General features: G+C 47.8%; 6 protein-coding genes across 6 annotated transcripts; 3 read left to right on the top strand and 3 right to left on the bottom strand.

Annotated features, from left to right (window-relative positions):
- Positions 1 to 371: 371 nt before the first annotated feature.
- On the top strand, positions 372 to 2796 carry N7466_008038 (uncharacterized protein; the record flags this gene model as incomplete). The annotated part of the gene is made up of 4 exons (XM_057167427.1): positions 372 to 380; positions 521 to 674; positions 735 to 846; positions 1002 to 2796. 4 exons carry the CDS (start codon positions 372 to 374, stop codon positions 2794 to 2796), a joined length of 2070 nt encoding a protein of 689 aa, XP_057018058.1.
- Positions 2797 to 4317: 1521 nt separating this feature from the next.
- yap1 (putative bZIP transcription factor AP-1/Yap1) lies at positions 4318 to 6203 on the bottom strand (the record flags this gene model as incomplete). The annotated part of the gene is made up of 3 exons (XM_057167426.1): positions 4318 to 4468; positions 4534 to 5675; positions 5733 to 6203. The coding sequence occupies 3 exons, from the start codon at positions 6201 to 6203 to the stop codon at positions 4318 to 4320; spliced, it is 1764 nt and encodes a 587-aa protein (XP_057018057.1).
- Positions 6204 to 7742: 1539 nt separating this feature from the next.
- On the top strand, positions 7743 to 8744 carry N7466_008036 (tudor domain-containing protein; the record flags this gene model as incomplete). The annotated part of the gene is made up of 3 exons (XM_057167425.1): positions 7743 to 7793; positions 7862 to 8591; positions 8656 to 8744. The coding sequence occupies 3 exons, from the start codon at positions 7743 to 7745 to the stop codon at positions 8742 to 8744; spliced, it is 870 nt and encodes a 289-aa protein (XP_057018056.1).
- Positions 8745 to 9599: 855 nt separating this feature from the next.
- N7466_008035 (phosphotransferase family protein) lies at positions 9600 to 10253 on the bottom strand (the record flags this gene model as incomplete). The annotated part of the gene is made up of 1 exon (XM_057167424.1): positions 9600 to 10253. One exon carries the CDS (start codon positions 10251 to 10253, stop codon positions 9600 to 9602), a length of 654 nt encoding a protein of 217 aa, XP_057018055.1.
- Positions 10254 to 10735: 482 nt separating this feature from the next.
- Positions 10736 to 11593, bottom strand: N7466_008034 (aminoglycoside phosphotransferase family protein; the record flags this gene model as incomplete). Its single annotated transcript, XM_057167423.1, has 1 exon — positions 10736 to 11593. One exon carries the CDS (start codon positions 11591 to 11593, stop codon positions 10736 to 10738), a length of 858 nt encoding a protein of 285 aa, XP_057018054.1.
- A 2064-nt stretch (positions 11594 to 13657) lies between these two features.
- N7466_008033 (putative short-chain dehydrogenase) lies at positions 13658 to 14749 on the top strand (the record flags this gene model as incomplete). Its single annotated transcript, XM_057167422.1, has 2 exons — positions 13658 to 14565; positions 14626 to 14749. The coding sequence occupies 2 exons, from the start codon at positions 13658 to 13660 to the stop codon at positions 14747 to 14749; spliced, it is 1032 nt and encodes a 343-aa protein (XP_057018053.1).
- Positions 14750 to 15783: the final 1034 nt, after the last annotated feature.

The raw sequence follows: 15783 nt of genomic DNA, 5'->3' as shown, positions 1-15783 counted from the left end.
CCACCAGGCGACAGCAGCAAGCCCCTTTCAAAAAATCACATTTACAAAAGTTGAAAGCTATAAGTCTCATATGAAGCAGCATTCAGTTACAAAAGAAGTAAATTCAAATCAAAGGGGGAAAAAAAAAAACCAGTCAGTTTCGTAGTCAAGTAAGTCTTCTTCCCTAAAAGGGAGAATTGTTGTGAGTCGGCGCCAGGGGTGGCTTACCTAATCTCCCATGTCACGCCTGTTGCTTCATCGATGCGCAGTGAATCTGATCTTTTGTCCTTCGACTGAATCCATCCTCTTTTTCTTTTCTCTTTCTCCCTTTCTTCCTTCCCATCTCACCCACCCCTCTACTTACGCCTTCTTGTTAATTCGCTTTTTTACTCATGGCTTCTGTAAGTTGCTCCTTCCCCCCTCAAATCCATCTCCCCTCTGCCGCGGACTTGCCAGCCCAGCTTCTGATCTCCCGGAGCTCTCAAATTCCGATTATCTGATCTTGAAAATTTTGAACTGACGTCGCGATCTACCTTTCTAGCCCCGCCCTCACAATTTCGGTCCTCAAGGATATCCTCTTGCGAACGGTGCGCCCCAGGCGGGTCCGCCACCTGGAGCGACGCCGCTTCTTCCCAACAATGGACGAGTGATTCAGAATGGGCCCACCCGCATTCTGTGTATTGCGGATGTTCGAGGTATGGATTCATGAAAGCTCATTATTGTAGAAACAAGACTAATTGAGCCTGGTGATGCAGGAAATCTGAAGTCTCTGAATGACCTGGCCAAACAGGCCCGCGCTGACCATATCATTCACACCGGTGACTTTGGTTTTTATGACGACACTTCGCTGGAGCGCATTGCAGACAAGTGAGTGCGACATCAAACACTAGTTAGGGAGTTTTTCTTTTGCTGCCCCGATGGCCCCGACGCCAGACAACGCGTCTTATCATCAACCTCTTACGTCAACTGGGCATGGAAATTGAAATCTAGCAGACTCAGCTAACCTCGTGCCTTACTTGCAGAACCCTCAAACATGTCGCTCAATACTCTCCTCTCTTGCCCGAAGGCGTAAAGCGAACCATTGCACAGGTTCCCCCTCAGCAGTCTATTAAGCAGCGTTTCACTCCGGACCAGCTACCCCTCTCCGAACTGTCTATGCTTCTTGACAAGCGCATTACTCTTGACGTCCCAGTTTACACAGTCTGGGGTGCCTGTGAGGATGTTCGCGTGCTGGAGAAGTTCCGATCCGGAGAATACAAAGTTGATAAGTTGCATATTATTGATGAGGCCAACTCGAGACTGCTGGATATTGGCGGTGTGAAGCTCCGTTTGTTGGGTCTGGGTGGTGCTGTGGTCATGCATAAGCTGTTTGATAATGGTGAAGGCAAGACAACCATTGCTGGTGGTCAGGGTACCATGTGGACTACATTGCTGCAGATGGGTGAATTGATCGATACTGCCAACCGTGTTTATGACCCATCTGAGACCCGTGTCTTTGTCACCCATGCCTCACCCGCTCGTGAGGGTATGTTGAATCAACTTTCCGTTACACTCAAGGCTGATTTCTCGATCTCTGCTGGTCTTCACTTCCGCTACGGATCCTCTTACAACGAGTTCTCCGTCAACCCTTCGCTGGATCACTACCGTGGTAAGCTCGCCGCCTCCAAGGCCTCTTTCAATGATGTCTGGGAGACTGTTCGGGGCGAGGTCGAGTCGGCTATCTCATCCAACGATGCGCAGAAGACGCTGCTTGACAATGCTCTTGATGTGGTGACCAAGATGCCTTCCATCGCCAACGGCGGCAACCCGTTCGGTGGCCCTGTTGCTGCTGGTAATGCTGCTGGCCAGGTGGATGAAAGTGCATTCAAGAATATGTGGAACTTCAACCTGGCGGATGCCGCTTTCGGCTACCTTGTCTTGGAGATTGAAGGAGGACGCATCGCCACTGAGATGCGGGCCCAGGGCTTCAACTTTGCTCACCGCAGTGGCAAGCCAGCTGTCGGTGGTGCCCCTCAGGCTATCTCTGGTGGTCTCCCTGTTACGACCGCGTCTCCTGCCCCTACTGGTGCCGGACGCCCCGTTGTTACCCCCCAATTCGGTCAGGCACCCCCTGCTCGGGCTCCTGCTCCAGGTCAACCCCAGGCCCAAGTCAAGGGTCCGTCTGCTCGTGCGTCCCCCGCTCCCGTCATCCCCAAGGCCCCGAGCCCCCAGCAACCAACTGCGGCTTCGAGCCAACCTGCTAGCGAGGAAAAGGCTGCCGCCGACACCAATGGCACTGCTCAAATTGAAAAGACCGCCGACTCTCCTGTCCCCCGCGGTGAGAAGAAGACAAGTAACATTCTCTTCCTGTCCGGATTTGAAAACGAGCAGGCTGTCCGCGATGCGCTCTCGGAGGAAGATGCCACCAAGGTCGAGAAGATCGAAAAGTACGGCAAATTCAACCACATTGTGACTTTCCCTACAGTTGATGATGCCAAGATTGTGCTCGACCACCAGGCCATCGAGAGCAAGAAGCCCTTGGCTCCCGGGGCCAATCGCAAGAGTTTCAAGTTCTTCGAGCAGCGCAGTGGTGGTCGTGGACAGGGTAACGCCGGTACATGGCAGAGCAGCACCCGAGGTGGTGCCAACACCGGTACCCGTGGCTACACCAGTGCCAGCGATAGCGAAGGGGCTCGTCGTGGTGGATTCGGAGGTCGCGGTCGTGGCCGTGGTGGGCGTGGTGGTGGCCGAGGTGCCTTCAAGGGAGTTGGCTCGAACGACTCCCCTGCTCCTTCAACCCCATCAAACGACAAGCCCGCCCCCTCTGGCGATGCTTAATCGCTCAAACTACCCCCTGGTTACCATCCAAGTCTCGTCATTGACTTGACAGTCTTGCTATCATACCTTTCATGCTTGATTTCATGCCCCAATTCCGTCTCATTTTAATTCTTTTGTGTCTTTTATTTCCACTTCATCGTGAAACATTTTCAAATTCCCCTATTCGAGTTTTATGCCTTATCAGTTTTTGTCTGAACGAGATCTTTATCTCGTTATATTTCTAGAAGCTGCTAGGTTCTTTCACCCAGGCGAGTCAAGTGGGTATTCTTTCGGAGGTCCAAGAACCGCGCGGTTGATAGTAACACGCAGAGACTGGAAGATGCAAGCACCAAAAGAATGAAATTCCCCCCAAAAAAATCTAAAAAATTACTTCATATTCATTCCCCTTTTCATTTCCATAATGGCCTGGCTCTTTTCTCCGTACTCTACTTCTTCCCCAAAGACCACATGCACATCGATATCCTTGTAGCATTGATGTCAGGTGCTTCAACCATTGATCCCAGATCTTGTAAATTCTTTCCAAGGCTCTCTGTTCAATGTTTGAATGTTAAAGGCCACAGTTCCAGTCAGTGATCCGTCGGTTTTTTTTCTCCCCCAGAATGTTTCGTTAAATGAAACCAATGTAGGAGGGTAGGCATTCAAACTCAAGGTTCGGTACTGCTGAATACCTGAGCATGACCGATATTTCCACAGCCAGTGTACTAAGCTCGCAGTAGTTCCGGCTGCGGAACAACCCGCAGCCCGCTGGGAATATGTGTGGGCAGCTGAGTGATAGGGTGGCTGCATATGTGGGGAGCGATCAATGGGGAAGTTTTTGAATGAATGCCCGGCATCTGGATGCAAAGAAGATTCTACGGTTGCGAACAAGGAAGGCCCTCAAGCTTCAATGTTTCAAACATTGAATGTCTACGCCACACATTATATCTGCAATCGAGTGTCAACACTCCCGAAGCTACGCCTAAAATCGATATGTCCTCTGGAAAACAGAGTATTCAAACTAATGAGACTGATATTGTGTACAAAAAGATGTCAAGGGTAAAATAAAAAGAGCGCAAGCCATCCCATGCCAATCCTGTATACCGAGTCCCAGCTTTCGATTATGAACCACCCGTAACGCGATACTCACCAGGCTTGGTGAGATCCACGAGCAAAAAGGAAAAAAGAAAAAAGAACAAAAAGAGACAGGATAAAAAGAATACTAAGAGCCAGAGACTAGAATAAGAATAAGACGAAAAAAAGAGAACGAAGGAAAATAGAATAACTCCAAACAGGAGAGCGAACGGTGCCGCCAGATATATAATTTCAATTTCCAAGCAGTAAATGCAGGTTCGCGAATATTTCCTCTCTTGATTTTCCCCTTGGCCGTATTCATGACGCCGTGTGGGTTTCAAATGACATTTCGATGGTGGGTATGAAGTAGTAACAACGTGGTACAGTTTGTTTGAGCATGAGTCGTGAATGAAAAGTGGGCTCGGCAACGACCGTGATCAATTAGGCCCGGGGTTGAGTGCATTGCAATGGCTACTTGGTGCGGCCCATAATATCATCAACATCTCTCTGATTCACGACCACGCCACCCTCGGAACAGCGAGCCTTGGTGCGGAGTTCAGTGCAGAGATTGTCAACATCGATTTCGCCGTTGCGGAACTTCTCCATCGATTGAAGACGATCCCTAACAAGAAAGTCAGTTTTCGAACGAACCCAAGCTTGGCGGTCATATGGCAGAAGGGTACATACCAGATCTTTGTACATGATAGCATCTGTGCTTTGTCTTCACCCGGAACCACCTCTTCCTCCAGCTTGCGGTCGATCTGGGAGATCAGATCCTTCTTAGGTGGCTGAGTAGCTACCTCGGTCAAATTATGCGATGGACTGCCAAGGTCTGGCAAGGGGAACGCATCATCGAAGAAGGTGCCGAAATCCTGGGAGAGTACTGCGTCCTGCGGCTCACGCCAGTCTCCAAAGAGAGTTGGGTCGAACTGGCCACCATTCTGCTGAGAAAGCCAATCGAGGCCAAGAATGTCCTCGGCGGAGGGTTGGTGGTTGTTTGAGCCACTGTTGGATCTGGTTTGTTGGTCCCGCACAGCTGGGATGGGGTTATTGATATTGCCGCAGGCCATGCCAAGTTTGGCGCAGAAAGATTCCTCACCATTAACGGAGCCGTGAACACTGCAACCAGACTCATTGTTCTTGGTGTCTGGCGGAGAGTTTAAACTCGGCTCGGGTGAGGTTCCGCTGGATGAGAGCATCTGGCTCTGATGCGAATCAGATGACGATGACGGAGAATCTGTTGTCGACTTATCATGAGGCGTTGTGGTCGATGATTTTTGATTGTTGTAGGGAGCCTTGTTGGAGGCATTACTGCTTGATGTTCCCTTGGGGGTATTTTGCTTAGTACTTCCGGTCGGGGTGGGGGTGCTGGAGTTGTAGTTGGGAGAGGCAATAGGGGCACCAATGAGACCATGTAGGTTCTCCCGACTCAGCACACCAGGGACACGAGTCGATCGGTCCTTGGGCTTGGACTGGTCGTTCTTGTTCTGCCCGTTGAAGAGGTGCGAGCCGGGCAGATCACCAAACTTGGGGAAATCAAACGAAAATTCGTTATTCTGCAGACCATACGCTCCCTGTGAGTGTGCATTGGGAATGGCACTCATAGCAGACAGGCCGTTTCCACCACTAGTCATCCATGAGAGTCGCTTGCGGTATTCCCGAAGCTCCGTCTGCAATCTTTCCACTTGAGCACGCAAAACTCCATTTTCCTGATTAGCTGTGTCAGAAGACCTCTGCAAATCGTCCATCTTGATCTCCAAGTCCTTCAAATGTTTTTCCTTGCGTTCACGGAAGGCTCGCTGGGCAGCCCGATTCTGAGCCTTGCGTTTCTGTTAGGTGTTAGTCACTGTGATCGTCCCAACTTCTCCGGTAAAAAGATTGCCTACAGTAGTGGGTTCAGAGGTTAGTGGCTTCCGACCAGGTTTCTTCGCCTCACTCTCCCGACGCTTCTTTCCCGTTTCCTCGGTATCTATTTCCGATTTGCCATCCATCGACTTGCGCTTCTCACCCGATTCATAGTCGTGGGTGGGGGAATCCCCAGGTAGATCCCCGATCAAGTTGGCGGAGCCAGGGAAGTCAAAATCCACCTCTGGGTTGAAATCAAGGAATGGACTATCGTCATCCCCATAGCCAAACGCATTGAAGTGGGACTGGGGGTTTTCGAAATTGCCGGAGTTGGGGCCACTCATACCATTCGAGGAGGCTTGGTCAGGACTGTGCTCAGGATTTTGTTGCGGGGTACGGTTGGGTTGCTTGTTGGCTGGAGTGTTGGAGGAAAGCGCAGCCATGAGAAGATCCTGCTGGTCCGGGGAGAGGTTGTAGAGCCCCTGCGGATACATACGATCGAAATCACCCATGGTGGCGTTGTGGGGGGCGTATGTTGGATAGAAGATGAATATGGCTCAAGGATGCCTAAACTGAATCGATTTGGGCTTGTCGCCCACAAATAATTGAATGGGAAGTAAGAGTGAAGTTTCTGAGAGATCAGAGTAATCACCGATCACCCAGAGATAGGTTGGGAAAGGGAGGTTGTAGCCTGGTGTTGTCTCAGGAGGGGGCGGGGGTGATGGGAATCTGGAGATCTTTTGGAGGTAAAAAAGAAATGACGAATGAATTGAAGGTTGAAACAATGTGGCGGGGCCTGAGGCTCCTACTTTTTTTTTTCTTTTTAAAAAAAAACTCCGCCTTTTTTTGGGGAGTTACTAGCAAGAGGCAAATAGAGATAAGCTAGGCCAAATTGCGAGAATGATCGAGTATTGAAGAAGAGGAAGATGATGAAAGACCTGAGGATCGGCTTTCTGTGGTCAGTGGGCGCGGCGGCTTCATTGGCCCGAAGCCGGATGCAGGTGATCGACGGCCAATCAGAGCGGGGCATGCGGGGACTCGACGTTTGCTTAGAAATCCAGTTCGATCTCCTTCTACCGCCATTTTCACTTATACTAAATCATGCACCTTACATTGATCGAAAAGACAAAAAAAACTTGACATTCTATCAAATTCTCTGGAATGAATTCACTGGTTCCCTTACTTCCAGCATATCTATCAAACCATTGAGAAGAGGGAAGGGAAAGTGCATGAGTCACCTCGTATCGCCATGCGTCCTTTTCACAACCACCTCAGGGTCTGGACCCCACTTGCTTCCCCAAGCAGGATCAGACCATCCTTTATCCTGGTTCCGCGTGGCAAATAGGTAAATTCCACGCCGGATCCCCTCTGTCCAGATGTGTCGAGAAGATACATGGTTTATCTATGTAAAATGGGTATATATCTATGTACCTCTCTCCCACGGAAGTTGAGAGCTGTCTGGAAACCAGCTCAATCATGTACTGGTTTTGAAAACTCGTAGTGAAAACGAAGGTGAAGAAAGTACCAAACTCCCCGGAATGTACATGCACTTTGTATCCCGCCGATCGCTACCATATGCTTATCGCTAATCTCTTATCGGTTCTCCGTGGGTACTCCGTAGATTCTGTACGTCAGCATCGTTTTATACTGTACAACGGTTGCCTCAATTTTAAAAGTGTTCCACTATCCTGCTAGTAGCTGAGGACATATCGTAAGAGATGATATACATTGGTATATAGTAGCTTTTGGTTAGAAAAAAAATTTGCATTTCTTGAAATCTCAGACGAAAATGCTGCCTGGACGCTGCCTAAATCCAAAAATTTTGACATTTGTAGGTGGAAGTCACATGACCGTCTTTCTCACGGAACCTTTCGATTCATCGCAACAATCAACTTTTCTCCGCATTTTATTCCACGTGAGGAGGCAAGCTGTGAGCTTATTTTCTTTTTCTTTTTCTTTTTTCTTTTTACTTTCTCCCTCTTGAACTTGGCATACTCCTTGACAGCTCATCTCTTTTTGGTGCAATTTATCGAAATACTTCAATAACAGCCATGTCGGAAGTCGCGGCCCTGGAGGCGGAGGTCAAAGAATTCAAGCTTCAGGTAAATTCAACCAAAACCCCGCATTTCATTCTCAAGACACAGTCTCACTAACCAGGAATCTCCAATAGCTTGAAACGATCCAGTCTAGCTTGCAGGTAGATCCCGATAACACAGAGCTGCAGAGTCTCAAAACTGAACTCGAAGAACTTATAACCCTCACCGAAACTGCCATCGCCGAACTTGCGCCAACAGCACCCACCGCTTCTAAGCCCCAGAAACCAGCATTCAAAAATACAGGGTATCGAGAACCTGGCCCCGACAAGCCCGTCGTGGACCATGATGAACCAGCACAGGTGCAGGTTTCGTTCGCCGTCAATGATAATGTCCTCGCCCGTTGGGTGTCAGGAGACAACGTGTTCTACCCAGCGCGTATCACCTCCATCACTGGCTCGTCCAGCAACCCTGTCTACCTGGTTTCATTCAAGTCCTACAACACCGTGGAGAACCTGACAGCCAAGGACATCCGGCCTGTCTCTGGCACTGACTCGCGTAAGCGCAAGGCTGATGGGACTCCAGGAAGCTCGGCATCCCCGTCGCCCGCGCCGCAATCACATGTCAACGTGATCTCAGCGGCGGCTGATATCAACCCCGCTCTAGCCAACCAAGCCCGCAATGACCCTAGCAAGGCCACCGATGGGCCCGCTCGACCGGCTAAGGCTGCACGTAAAGTCAAGGCTACCAAGGAACTGGAAGCGGGCAAGAACAAGTGGCAGGATTTTGCAGCCAAAACCAAGGGCAAGAGCAAGATTGGCAAGAAGGAGAGCATGTTCCGCACAGGTGACGGTGTCAATGCCCGGGGTAAGTCTGAACTGCCACTCCCTGTCTTTTTTTTCTTTCTCTAATTCAAGTTCGTATCTCTTAGTGGGATTTACTGGGTCTGGCCAAACAATGCGCAAAGATCCCACTCGAACCCGCCATATTTATCAACAGAACGAGGAAGAGGGCTACTGAACGTGCCCTTTTGATCCGGGGCCCCTTATGCCACCCAAAATAAGATACCCTCTGCATACGGAGCTGAATCAAACGGATATTCAAGGATTCCCTTTTCTGCAAATCTTTTCCTTCTTCCCATTTATTATGGACTGTAATGTTCCTTTTCGCTAATTGTATTGGCGCTGCAGATAAAGCCATGCTTTGTGTCTTTTGGCACATTCGGAGTTTCTGTTCAACAGTCTGGTTTCCGGGGCGCTTTTCATATTTAACGAAGTGATATCACGAGACCTTTTATAATCTACATGCTGATTCAAGATTTTGAACTGTACTGTCTGAAGATAATAAGTAAACTGGAAGTGTTTAATCTCTTTCAAGCCTCGACTCCCACAATTCAATTCTTTGCAGTCGAACCCTTCTGTATCAAGTCCATGGCCCTTTGCACGCCTTCTATGCCCACCAAATCTGGATATAAACCAAGCACAATGTCCAGCTGCGACGCCGCGGCTCTCATATTGTCTTCCGTCCGCGTGCAGTGCATGCCAACAAACTCCCCATGAATTCCTTGGTAGTGAAAGGCAGATTGAAAGAAGAACCTCTTTCCAGAGTCACGTAGTAGCATTGAAACTGTACGAGACATTTGCCGCTCGGTTTCTTTCTGCTTGATCGCATTTTCAAGGAAGCTACGATCATTCTCAAAAGTTTCTCCGTCTTCAACCCCAAAATTGTTCCATCCAGGAATATCGGCTATAAACCACGGATGGTTTATCACCGCTGGCAGCGGAGCTGCATACATCCAATCCCAGTCAATCACTCTTTGGTTTATCCACCGTTAGAGAGAAATCTCAGGTCATTAAGGAGTGGAGTAACTTGATCTTACCCTGTTAAATGGAACTCGTTATCTTTCATGATGTTTCCTGCATTCAAATCGCCATGAGCTAGACCGAGGCCTGTATAGTGGTCAACTTCCGCAGAATAGGCTGGGATCATAGAGCGCATGATCAAATAATCAATAGCGTCGCCCCATCGAGCCGTCCCGATGAGGGTACGTCGTAGGCCTCGGTCTAGGCTCCTCGTAAGCCAAGCGGAGTAGTGTTGATCTTGCTCCACAACATGACCGGGAGGTGGGGTAGTCCATATTTGTAGAAGGAATTCTGCGAAATCGGTAAGAAATACATGTCGTTTCTTCAGAGGAATACGAAGGGTCCAAGACTCGAGTGGATTGCCGCTAACCCATTCTGAGTAGAGAACGGGATGGTCTTTCTTGTAAAAGACTTCCGGGGCCTTGATTCCTGGGTGGCATTGTTTGATGTGTTGAAGGATCCGAGTAGAACGCAAATCATACTCCCAGTCCTCTGCTCGGGTGCAGGTTCTCGCAGCCCACTGAACGGAATCTTGAAAGATGATTCGAAATACTTTGTGTGAGCCACCTTGGAGTGGAGTTTCGTCGACAAGCGTACAGGGAACTCCCATGCGTAGATCACTTGCTGTTGTCACCACATCGATAACTAGCGAGCTTTGATGGAGCATTTCATCGCTGAAAATGAAGGCTAGGAAGTGTAAGGCGAAGTGCAATGTTGAAGGTACTACTAAATTGAGTGAGATGCCTACTAGTAGCTTTACTTCGTTCAGCTAACTATAGCCTATAAGCATGAGTCACTTGACTTTCATGTTTTGTCTTATCTAATCTCATCCACAACAACATTGAAATCTGGAATACCTAGTATGTTTCAAGCGTTTATGAATTTATTTGAAGAATTTCCTGTGCCTAATTAGAAAGTGAGTATTTATTTCTTATTAATTGGAAAGATAGCCACCACTGAAAGTTTCCCAAGTATTTTCAAAAAGGTCAGAAATCCTCATTATTGTGCTCAGTCTAATTTGATGGTCAGATTTCGTGCAAGGCATTGATTATTTTCGGCCATTGGGAAGTTACTATATATGTTCTACCGCTTGAGCATTCCTAACGCTAGTCACTGAATACGAAAAAGCAATTTGACTCTTCACAAAGTCTATGACCATAATTCAAGGCGCAATGATTGCAGCCATGCAGCTTCCGAGACATATGGCGCCAAAATGGTGTCAATACAAACGGGCCAGTCATCATCCCATCTGAGAGCACAAACAGCCAAGCAGTATTCCCAATACACTGGATACCATCCAGACTTTTCCCAATCAATCAACACAACTCGTGTTCTCTTATCATCTTGCTGAGCATTCTCCCGAATGATGATGTTCTTTCTTTGCAAATCGCCGTGGGTGAAAGTCGCTTTGTGGCCTCGAAAAATGAGAGGAAGGCATTTTCGGAGATATTCCACTCGGTAGTGTGGGCCTCCATTATGGGAGTACTTGCGCAACATCCCTTCGTTGAGGCTTTCTTCAGAATCGAACGGTCCATTTACTAACGGATCTGGTTCTTCTGTCCAAAATAGTCCATCCAGAAGCTTTCTTTTGCCGAAATTTCCAAAGTAATTGGGAGATGGGAGCTGACGCATTTCATTGAATTGTATCCGCAGCTCGTTCAGTATATATGTTTTGTCGATTGGTGTAAGATGAGGCCAGGCTGCGAGAAGTGTTTCACCAATAATGCGTTCCATGACGATAAAGCTTTTGCCAGTCTTGGTATCTGAGTAAAGAGCGTAGACCCGTGGAACACAGATATTTGTATTCTCGCGGACAAACAACATGTTCTCGCCTTCAGCGAGATCGACTCCTTGCCCGAATTTCACAACAAAATGATGGCCTATTCCAACGACTCTTCTCCCTCCATATTCCAAGGATATGTCTGGAGCATTTTCGATTTCGGATTCAGTTGGTAGAGGACAGGGCAAATCAGACGCGTAAAAGGGGATGCTAAATGATTCCTTCATTGTCAGCTAATATCAGCTAGTAGAAAGTGTGAAGAGCTGTCCAGAGAGATTGACAAGAGAACGCCTCGCCCGCGGCTCCACAACGGATCTAGTGGCAAATCGTTAGGCGCACCGTTTCATACTTACCCCTAAGCCTGAGTCCTGACTATCTATCTATCTACCCAATCCGGACTAGTCGCACGCTGAAAACTAAGGCATGTCATGTGACTAATGGCGGGGTAATATAACTACCTCGCACCTTGGGAATCCACATGCCCTAACAGAGATCCGTGTTACACAGTGCTCATCAGGATTCCCGTCCATTTTCACCTGGGCACTCTCAGATATTTGTGAATGGAACCTCCTGATGGAATTTTGGAAGTGAGCTCCAGATTCCAATCATCCTCGATCTAACATTTGAACAGTTAAATAGCCACAAACCTTGACTAAATGTCCATACTACGTATTCAAATAAATGTTCTATAGAACACCTAGGTAGAAATGGCTGGTCTCTCCCCCGGGACTAGAAAGAATGACGTTCTAAAGTTCATTTCAGTGCTTCTGTGATTTCAAGTCTTCAAATGTTAGAAATAATAAGGAGATTTGGGAATTCATCCATAAAAATCACTAGAATCGGGAGTCTAGTAGAACCAATCACATCAATACCTATATACCTACCAACATTCGAACATTGAACACCCACAGAGGACAGAGGGAGTTATCTAGGTATAGCTCCATTCCTGGTTAAGTAGAGGACACATGCATATCCGTTGATATATTCTTGGCGCGGTTTAAGACTGCACAGCAAAGGTCTGGTAGTTGGAGTTCATTCAAAAAGTGGCCGGCTTTCCAGCGTATGCAACTGGCCCTGAACCGTTGACGGGAACGTCTCGCCCTTGATAGTGAGAACACATATGATTACGAAAGACAATCTTTGCTGATATCTTCTCCATCCTCAATAGTTGACCTTGACAGCATTCCCGGGAAGATGTTACATGGCAGATTCCACAATGGCATCCCACTTATATCAGGCAGCTGGATTGGTGGTGACGGTACACGAGTTGGAAGGACGAAATAAGAATCCTCAATCGTACCAGATATGGCCGGCTGCATGAACTGTGAGAAGCAAGAAAGGTCGAGAGGGTAGGTTTCATCGAAACGGGAAGCAGCTTCTACAGATCGTGGTAAAGAAGCATACGCTTGATCCTCCTCCAATGTCGTTGTAGGGCAATTTTGTGCCCATTTATGGCCGGCTGAGTGAGACCAATTCATGTATAAGCCATTTCCCGTGGGATATGGTGGGGCTGTCAGGGGACCTCCATCGACAGTGGTGGAGATGACTGGCTCAGAGTTTACCGTATTGGGGTTCTTGTTGGCTGTCGAGGCTTTGGCTTTATCCTTTGCAGACGAACACCCCCGCCGTGGGACCCGAGTTTTGCACGTAAGCTTCTTCAACCTGCACCGCGAGCATGGTACCTAATTCAAAAATGTTAAATTATTTCTGTTCTGTCGTTTCAAGGAAGTCTGAGAAAGGGGCCGTTTTTCACTTTTCTGTCGCACTTAGCTTTGGACTTGGCGCATTGTACACATGCCAGAATTGAAATTACAGGTGTCCATGTGGGGGACCGCAACTTTGACATCGTTGTAAACGAAGTTTTTGTTTGCACTCATCAAGATGCACATGTGAGGTTTGTCTGATCATTTTCTCCGCCTGGGCAAGAGTGATACATACCAACTGTAGTTAAAAGCGGCTTATCTCCGGGCGGGTTTGTATGGCGGACTCGGCCTGACTTCCATCCGACGGACTCCGCACATCTTGAAGCACCAAATAGCAAATAAATCGGACAATAATGGCAGCTATCCATGATTTATCGGCCAGCGGTTCCTCCGTCGGCTTGTTATTTCTTTCATCACTTGGAGATTTTTGAGTATCATGATGTATATAAGGCGTTTAGCCTGGCCATTGCAGCCCTTCACTGAAATGAATAGCATGCAAATCTTTAACCTGTCCCCGAAGGCTACAGGCATACTTAATCCATTCCGAAGTTTCACCCTCTTATCGATATTAAGGACATCAAAAGCGACATGAGTGGTTTGTTCGGCCTTCTGTTCACCAGACTAACTTTACCATCCCCCTCGGCAATTCGAGGGAAGACTATCCTCATCACCGGTGCAAACACTGGCCTTGGTCGAGAAGCGGCCAGACATGCGGTTGCTTTGGGAGCCGGTACGGTAATTCTGGGCGTTCGAACCCTAGTTAAGGGTGAAGATGCTAAAGCCAACATCGAAGCGAGCACCGGCCCCATCAACAAGGGAAAGATTCTTGTTTGGCCGATCGATCTCGAATCATTTGATAGCGTCCAGGCCTTCGCATCTCGAGTTCGAAAGCATGTTTTCACAGAGGGCGGCCGTTTGGATATAGCTATAATGAATGCGGGAATTGCGTCCGTTGAGTATGGTCTTACCCGCGATGGGTGGGAGAAGGGAATCCAGGTCAATGTGTTATCAACCGCACTCCTCAGTTTGGGGCTTTTGCCGCTACTTCTGCGAACCAAAGAGCGAGATCCATCAACAGAGCCACATTTAACCATTCTGACGAGTGATATTCACAAGTCAATCAAGTTTCCCGAGCGGAATGAAGCACGCATTCTTTCCGTCTTGAACGACGAGGGACAGTGGAAGAAGTCTCAGGCTGCAGGTGGAGCTACCGAGCGTTACGGTGTCACTAAGCTCATGGACATTTTTATTGCCATGGAAATAGCCAGAATTGCACCTCGGGATGGGTCTGGAAATCCACTAGTCATTGTGAATGCTGTGACGCCGGGATTCTGTAAATCAGATCTCTTAACAAGGGAAAAGGCACCGTGGATCCTGAAGTTGATCCAGGCTTTGATTGCTAGGACGGTGGAGGAAGGCAGCAAAACATTGCTCCATGCGGTAGAGCAGGGAATGGAGACTCATGGAAAGTGGTTGGAGAATCAGGTCATCGCAGAGTAAGATGTCCATTCTGTTCAGGGCCTGATGGTTCGTGCCGCTGATACATGCTTTCTTAGCCCTGGTAATATTGTTACGAGCCCCGAGGCGGCAGTCGTGAGGCACAAAGTGTGGACGGAAATTGTTACAATCTTGCATAATGTTGACCCCGAGGTTCGGTTGGAGTTTGCACATGTAAATTGATGACTGTAGCAATGATTCATGAACATAGTATGGTATTTACTAGTATGATTTCATGTCTTGATTCCAAGGTATTCGAGTAGAACATCAATTTTGAATAAACTCATCGACCTCCAGAGTCCAGCCCTGGAGAGCTTATTCATCATTCAACCATAGTGGCGCATCATGTTAAGAGATAGTATCTTTCCCTTTACAATTCCATGAATTTTTTTTTTAATTTTTCACTCAGCAAGACCCGGTACATATGGCTCATCTTATTTACCATGGGGGTTGAATTCGGATTCCGTAAACATTGAAGGCTGGAGCTGTAATGTAATGACAGTACAGGGACACCAAAAATGGATCTCAAATGTATTTTGTGGGGTAATTTTTGGGGTAATTTTTTTATTTTGCCTGGAGAGTAAAATACATAATAAAATCCATCAAACGCAGCAAAAATAAGCTGAAATGTCAATAAAATTAGGGGGAGAATTCTGCGGTCTTCGAAGATACATAATATAGTCCTCAGCAGTAGGTTACTTAGTAGGTTACTAGTACATCTAAGGAAGCACTCAAGTGCTTACTAGTAAAACCAGCATGTGTGCCTGACGTTAGCTGTTTCATCAGATCATACTAGAGAAGCTCGGCACAACATACGAGTACTTGTTATGGTGCGGTACCCATGCGGGGCCGAAGTGGTACCCGCCCGGTTCTTCTGTCTCCGTGCACGTCATGCTCCCCCAACTTCTCATTCCTCCTACACAGACCTTCTTCGATCCTTGCGACTGCTTTTACTGACCTACCACTCGCTCTTCTATACGATTTTTTCTTATTCCGTGGACTCCGATATATTTCTGCTATCGGTGTTTCCAATCTAAACTCATTCTGTCATTTGCCTCCTTGCGTCTACAACTCCTGGGCATCGAGCTTGTGTCATCGTCTCCGCACTCAAGAGCGGAGGGCGTATGGCCATCGAACCACGCCCCTAGCTTCCATTCAGAATCGCCACAGAGTATCGAAACAAGGTGAATTCTGAAACCAACCTTGAAATTTGAATT

This window comes from Penicillium verhagenii (assembly GCF_028828195.1).
Source record: "Penicillium verhagenii strain IBT 33310 chromosome Unknown utg000008l_segment0_segment0, whole genome shotgun sequence".
NCBI classification, from domain to species: domain Eukaryota; kingdom Fungi; phylum Ascomycota; class Eurotiomycetes; order Eurotiales; family Aspergillaceae; genus Penicillium; species Penicillium verhagenii.
This window is presented reverse-complemented; position numbering and strand designations above follow the sequence as displayed.